The sequence below is a fragment of the Poecilia mexicana genome, unplaced genomic scaffold, assembly GCF_051168715.1.
Source record: "Poecilia mexicana isolate PSO_F unplaced genomic scaffold, ASM5116871v1 scaffold_1, whole genome shotgun sequence".
NCBI lineage: Eukaryota > Metazoa > Chordata > Actinopteri > Cyprinodontiformes > Poeciliidae > Poecilia > Poecilia mexicana.
This window is the reverse complement of record NW_028263370.1, coordinates 11,922,053-11,929,518: the sequence shown is the minus strand read 5'-3', so window position 1 is coordinate 11,929,518 and position 7,466 is coordinate 11,922,053. Positions and strand designations below refer to the sequence as shown.

The following is a 7,466-nucleotide window of genomic DNA, read 5'->3' as shown; positions in this document are numbered from 1 at the left end:
TCATCAGTCACTACCTAATACCATGAGTTGAAAGTTATGATCCAGGACTTTAATTGCTTGAACCCCAAACCTGCACTTCCTGTTGCTGCTTTATTTCTTGTTTTTCTGCTTTCAGCCATTTTAGTAATTTCTTTTAGTCCTTTAAAACATTTTATGATTAAAAATGGCTTGTTCTTTCTTTTGTTATTACTATTTTGTGTTATAAAGTTGCATTAACATTGTTCATCTTTCTAATATATACAACAACCAGTTTAATGTATGTTCAGTCATTGCACAACAGTGGTATGTGTGCTGATTCTGGGCATCTGGTCCTCCTGTGCATTGATTTCAGTGTTTCCTTCTCAGACGACCAATCACCTTGCGTTTTTGATAAAGCAATCTATTGATCCCACCTGCTAGAATCAATAGGACTTTGTTCACACTCAGCCCAACATACAGAAAAAACAAAGCATAACCAATCCAAACCCTGTCTGTATCAACCAGACGTTTGCTGGACTGTGACCTCTTGCTGTTTTGGGAGTTCTCAGAAAGTTGCTGCGTTGGGCGTTTTGGAGACAGACTATTGAGCCACGTGTTCTCCAGATTGATTCCAAAAAACGCTGATGATGAAGACGGGCATAGTTCATACTGACTTTCACATGACATAAGGTTAAGACACACCCACAGTGCCGGGACCTAAATGGCTGCGGAGAATTTTTCTGTCCTCAGTTTGAGGATGGAAACCATCAGGAACAACATGACGTCTCTCACTAAGCAGTTTTCCATCAGCGTTCCTGGTAAGATATATTTTTATTTCTCTTTTTCTTAATGTGTTGACTCTGTTGAACTCTGTTCTGTTTGTCTCACAAGGCAAGAAGTCAACTCCTTCCTCCACAACCATCAGAATGGTTTTACTGGGGAGGACAGGAAGTGGCAAAAGCTCCACCGCTAACTCCATCGTTGGTCGGAAGGTCTTGGATTTAAAGCTCAGCAGTCCCTTGATCGGCCAGCGCTGCCACAGGGCCAATGGAGAGTTTCGCGGGCGACAGCTGCTGATTCTAGACACTCCTGGTGTGCTGGACACTCATCAGACTCAGCAGGAAGTCCAACGGGAGCTGAGGAGGAGCGTTAGCCTCCTCTTCCCCGGACCTCATGCTTTCCTGATTGTTATTCAGATCGGAAGATTCACTCAGGAGGAGAAAGAGGCAGTGCGACACATCAAGGAGGCAATGGGCTCCCACGCTTTGAGCTTCTCTGTCGTGGTTTTCACCCACGGAGACCGTCTGGAGGAGGGCATGTCGGTGAAGCATTACCTGATAGACCAGTCTAGGGACCTGGCTGAGCTGGTGGCTGCATGTGGGGGCAGGTACTGTGTCTTCAATAACCAGAACCTTAACAACAAAGAACAGGTCAGCGAGCTGATGATGTTGGTGGACAACATGATGCTGAATAACGGAGAGAGTTCCTACAACAGCAGAATGCTTCAGAAAACAGAAGAAGATCTGGCTTATCAGCTGGAAGAGGAGAGGAAGCTGCTCACTGAAAATAATGAGCTGCCAAATCAGAAGCAGGAGAACACCCTGAAGAAGTGGTACGAGAAAGAGCTGGAGATGGTTCAACAGAAAACCAAGAAGGAGCTGGAAGAGCTGAGGACAAAACTAGAGCTGGAGAAAGAGAGGGAGGAGAAGCAGGCGAAAGAACGGGAGAAGGCCCTCCGGGAGGAGATTGAGAAGAAGAAGCTGCAAGAGGTCGTAAGACTGACAGACCTGGAGAAGAAGAGGAGGGAAGATATTCAGGAGAGGCTCGATCAAGTAACCAAAATGTTGGAGGAGCAAGTTGAGAGGGAGAGGAAGATGAGACGATCCATGGAGGAGAAGATCCAGAAGGACAGAGCAGAACATGAAAGGAAAGAGAGGGAGAGAGAGCTTCAGTACATCCAGATGGAGCAGGCGCTCAGACAGCGAGAGGAGATCACGAGAGACGCCCTGGAGGGAGAGCTGGACAACCTCTGCCAGAGGCTGGAGGAGCTGACCAGGAAGGAGGAGGAGAGGAAGAGGCAGATGCAGGATCTGCTCAGACAGGAGCGGCAGGAGAGTCAGAGGGAACTGGACCTGCAGATGGAGCAGCTGAGGGTGGAGAAGCGGCGAACCGAGGCCTTCAAACGGGAGCTGAAGTTCCTGAAGATCAAGATCGAGCAGCAGAAAGAGTGCGAAGAACGCTTGAAGAAACTCCTGGATGAGAACCTGCTGAAGGAGAGGGAAAAATGCGACAAGGAAATCTCCTCGCTGAAGAGGCTGTGTGGTCAAAAGTGCAGCGAGATGCTGGAGAAGATTTCTGCAGAGAGCCCTCGCAGAGCGTCCGGTGTGGTCGGATACGTGCAGGAGATGGGACTGCTGGGTCTGAACGCAGCTCTGGAGAAGGTCGGAACTCCGTGCTGCATTCAATAACAGCTTACAAATATGTTAATGTAGCTGTTTGCTGTGATGGTAAGATGTACGGCCTGTGAAAAATCAGCTGCCAGATTTTTTGCAGATCAAGATACTAATTAAAGACAATGGCTCAAACTCAGTCAGATTGGATGGGAGGTGTCTGTGATCATCAGTCTTTGTTGCTAAATATTCTCAGATTTGGTTCTTGACTTTGACTAGGCTCTTCTAACATGCTTAGACTGTGATCTAAACCAAGCCACTGTTAACACTTAAACATGTTAAGGTTGTCCCATATTTTTCTTCGTATACACTCTGACCGGCTTCCTTGTCTCTAAAAGAGAAAAGAGTCCCCTCAGCATTATGGTTCCATCACCATGCTTCACCATAGGGACAGTGAGGCGAGTGTGATCTGCACTGTTCCGCCACTTGTAGTGAGTTTTGTTTAAGTTTAATTTTATTTTATTTTGAGGTATCAGAATAAAGGGGGAACAGTACAAATGCAGGCCCAACTTTTCTTGGTCTCCCACAAACATTTAAAGTGTAAACGAGAAAAAAGATGAAGCACAGAAAGCTTAATGAATACTTTTCAAGACTCAGCTAACTTCCTGTATTTGACAGAACCATTTCCCCCAGAGTCAGGAAGATGACTACCCACGTGAGAGTAATTTCATTCCAACAAATGGATGTGATTCCTGTGTGCGTCCTAAATCAGCAAATGCACAAACTCTCAGAAATGATGGAGATAATCTGATTATGAACTCCCCACCCTCGGCTGTGTGCTGTACTCCCTGTGTCCATCATTTAAATCTGTACTCAAACCAAACCCTGTTGCTGTTATTTAAAAAACACACATCTCTCCTGGGCTGATACTGCTTTCTTTTTCTTTTTTTTTTTTTTTTTTACACAAACTGTGTGCATTTATGCCTGTTTATTCTAGGAACAATAAAGTCAGCTTTAATCTGCACTGCATCCCCAGATATATTTTAATGTTTGAAAATGTGTTTAAGTACACTTGATTTGCTGATCCTGTGGGTACAGACTGGAAGTGTGTTACTCAGACAGTGTGTCATATTCAATAAAGTAATAAAATACGTAGAGTGTGTTTGGGTTTTTGTCTGTGCAGTGCGTCAGACAAACAAGAAAACAAAGAAAATGTGACACATTTTGATGGTTTTCCTTGCAGCAGTTGTTCCTCAAAACCTCAAATTTGAATTCTTACCTCATTTTTTAAACAATATTTTTTTCCAATTTTGTAATTTACTCCATCATTGTTTTTTTGGAGAAAAGATGAACGCACTGTCAACTCTGCCAAATTATTTATTATTTAGATTTTGTCATCTTCAATGTTTATCGCTAAAATGAACTGTTTATCAATAATTTGACATTACAACCAGATCAGGTTGTAGATATCATATTCTACAACCTGAAGCTTTTTACATGCATGATTACAGACGAATAAAACAGCAACTTTATAGAAAACATGCAGTCTTTTTCAGTAAATTAGAATATTATTGAAAAGTTCATTTATTTCAAAATCTCAGTGAAACACAGTATATAGATTAATTCACACTTAATGATGTTTTTAATAATGATGAATTTCCCTCATAGCTAATGAAAATACAACATATTAGAATATTTCATCAGACCAATAACATATTGTCTTTCATACAGGAATGTGTGCCTAAAGATGACCTGCTTAAAGATTGTTATTTATAAATAACAGTCTGTATTGCCATTTACAAACAATATCGTTTTAAGATGACACTAAATTGCTCAAACAAATGAGTTTGTCACTAATTGTTTTGTCTTGAACAATCCACTTCAGGTAAATAGCCAAATAATCCAAAACAAATGGTTGAAATCTCTAATATTTAGTTTCCTCCAAAATTCTGATTTGCAGTGTATGACAGCCTGAACTATCCGAGGAGTAAGAGTTGTGAAGTGTTTTCTATTCTTTGCCATCTTTTTTTCACAAATCAGCAGCAAAGGGAGAAGTTCTGATTTGAAAATGAGTGGGAAAATAGACACAGCAGTTTTTTTTCATTGCTAAAATAGCTCACTGACTTCCTGTCTCATGTGACCACCTTCTCAGAGCTGTTTGGGCGGTCAGCTGGTTGTGTCTGGCTGCCCCCCTGTCGATCTGCCGTGCGCTCACAGCAGCAGCAGCAGCAGCAGCAGCACAGATTAGTCTGGTCTCAGCATGCGGCGCCATTCCCACTGTAACTGCGTGCGGCTTTTAACCTATTAATAGGTCTTGCAATTTGCCATGCGGTCTTGGTTGGATCTGGACAATGAATAACACCACCGGCTTGGCGCTGGTTGGAGCGGGCAGCCGGGAAGACCCTCCGGCGCACAGAGCGCTCACTGGATGCGTCCTGGTGCTGCTCATCATTTGGACGCTTGTGGGCAACATGACCGTGTGCGCGGCCGTGTATCGCTACCGTCACCTGCGCGCCAAGGTGACCAACATCTTCATCGTGTCCCTGGCTCTGTCGGATCTCCTGGTCGCGGTGCTGGTGATGCCGTGGAAAGCCGCGGCTGAAGTGGCCGGCTTCTGGCCGTTCGGCGGCTTCTGTAAGACATGGCTGGCCTGCGACATCATGTGCTCCACCGCCTCCATCCTCAACCTGTGCGTGATCAGCGTGGACCGATACTGGGCAATCTCCAGCCCGTTTTGCTACGAGCGGAGCATGAACAAGAGGGTGGCCTTCGTGATGATCGGGGTGACGTGGACAGTGTCCGTTGTGATCTCCTTTGTTCCCGTGCAGCTGGACTGGCACCGGGCGGAAATCAGTGACCCCGGCGGGCGCGTGATCCCGCGCCTGGAGAGCACCGAGGGGAGCTGCGACTCGAGTCTGAGTCGCACTTACGCAATCTCTTCCTCCCTTATCAGCTTCTACATCCCCGTCGTGATCATGATCGTCACCTACACCCGGATCTACCGGATTGCCCAGACGCAGATCCGGGTGATATCTTCCCTGGAGCGCGCGGCGGAGCACGCCCAGAGCTGCCGGTCGCACGTGCCCGAGCTGTTCCCGCACATGTGCACAGACATCGGTGCCAGCTCCTACCAGTCCCGCATCAGCATCCACCCTGATTCCCAGTGTCCCAATCAGTCACACCGGGAGCTCAGAGTCTCCATCAGGAAAGAGACCAAAGTGCTGAAGACTCTCAGCATCATAATGGGAGTTTTCGTTTGCTGCTGGCTGCCCTTCTTCATCCTGAACTGCGCTCTGCCCTTCTGTCCCGGACCAGGGGCCCCTGGAGCCCACCGCGGCCCCTGCTGTGTCAGCGAGAAAACCTTCGATGTGTTCGTGTGGATCGGGTGGAGTAACTCCTCCCTAAACCCGGTTATTTATGCGTTCAACGCGGACTTCAGAGACGCCTTCCTTCGCCTGTTGCGCTGCCGCGGAGGAGGCTTTCTGTCGGCGGTGAGTACAGCGGTGGAGACCATGCTGGCGAACAACGAGGCCGGGCAGCAGAGGCGGGACAGCACCCTGAAGGCGAAGCTGAGTGTGTCCACGAACACGCGGGGGAGTCAGGACAGCGGAAACACCACGGTGGCCGTGTTTTATCACGGAGGGGCCACGATGGAGCAAGGGACGGACACTGAGGAAAGATATGACAAAGACCGACTGACACAGATACCCAGATAATTTTAAAATCTCCAGCCACGCTGATCTTCTTTTAGTTTGTTTTTAGTCGAAGTCATTTTGACCAAGTTCTTTAAGGAAAGGAAAATCACTTATTTTCACTTGATAGCCTAGAAGTATGGGGGACTAAAAGTGTTACAATTCCAATAGCCAAAAATAAGTAGTTGTAATTTAATGTTGTTTTTTTTAATGTTTCCCTAACTAATTAAAACGGGAAACAAACACGTGAATAACTATCCTAACACTTTTAAGCACGAGTTGTGATAGTCATGCAGAAAAAAAGATTTCAAAAAACCTTGTTTTCAATCAATTTTTGACGCTTTTAGTTTAAGAAATATGGCGGCTAAACCAGTGTGGCAACACACTTTTACATTTTCTAACATTGTTCACTTTTATGAAAAAAGAAACTAACCTTAGCCTACATGTTTCCCGTCTATCCCTCATTCAGCTCTTTGCTGATGACTCCTTCAGAAAAAAACTCTTGTGAAAATACACAGTGAAACTAAACATGGAGCAAATGAGAGCCATCTATTTATTTATTTTAGTGAAATGCAAACCCAAGCAAAAATATGTGAATGTAAAAAAGGAATACTAAAACAAAGCCCCTACATTGGTACAACTTATTTTTGAACTTTCAAGATGAAAATCATCAGCATCAGAAAATGCGTTTTTGTTTTAAAATATTATTTTTTATGATTGCTGAATTCGTTACTGGTTTGACTTTTTCCAAATAACAAAATAGCCATAGTAATTGTCAAACCTCATCTCATGCAGCTAACAGGCTGAGGATGGTACGCAACAAATTTGGTTTTATGCAAAGCAGTAAACACATTTTGACAGCATGCGTCACATTGGTAAAAACCCCGTAAAAGAAAACCTTTGCTGATTAAGACTGTTCGTCATAAGCCACCGCCTCTTGATTCCACAGTCCCAGCTGCATGACCTGAAAGCTCACATGGCCTGTGATCTGAGCGTTGTGATGTGAAAGGACGAAGTGACCTGTAGGGTGTTTGTGGCTTGTCGTTTATAATGAAACAACAATGTAAGAAGGGGCTAACATTATTTATTTTAGATTGGCTTGCTGTGCAGATTAAACCAATCAGATAGTTGGGCCGCTATGGATATTCTAATGGTTTTTCCTGAGCATTCAGACACAGTAACCATGAAGCAATTAAAGGAATAACAAATAATTGTTATTTTAATAGATAATTACTTCAGATTATGAATAATGGATTTCATATTATTTTATTAGCCATTCAATACATAATTCATTGAAGTAACTGCAAATTATTTTTTTCCCCAAATTGCATTAATTTTCATTTTTATTTACCGTATAACATAAATATTCACCTAATCAGCTAATCGTTTATTACATCGCCACACTTTTGACCATAAGTAGGCCGAG

The 7,466-nt window shown here is 44.3% G+C and overlaps 2 protein-coding genes across 2 annotated transcripts; both read left to right on the top strand.

Moving 5' to 3' along the window:
* Positions 1-679: 679 nt before the first annotated feature.
* On the top strand, positions 680-2,426 carry LOC148161097 (uncharacterized). Its single transcript, XM_088007394.1, has 2 exons — positions 680-776; positions 850-2,426. The coding sequence occupies exons 1-2, from the start codon at positions 680-682 to the stop codon at positions 2,424-2,426; spliced, it is 1,674 nt and encodes a 557-aa protein (XP_087863520.1).
* A 2,273-nt stretch (positions 2,427-4,699) lies between these two features.
* LOC106914215 (D(1) dopamine receptor-like) lies at positions 4,700-6,071 on the top strand. The gene has a single exon (XM_014980852.2). It carries the CDS (start codon positions 4,700-4,702, stop codon positions 6,062-6,064), a length of 1,365 nt encoding a protein of 454 aa, XP_014836338.2. The 3' UTR covers positions 6,065-6,071.
* Positions 6,072-7,466: the final 1,395 nt, after the last annotated feature.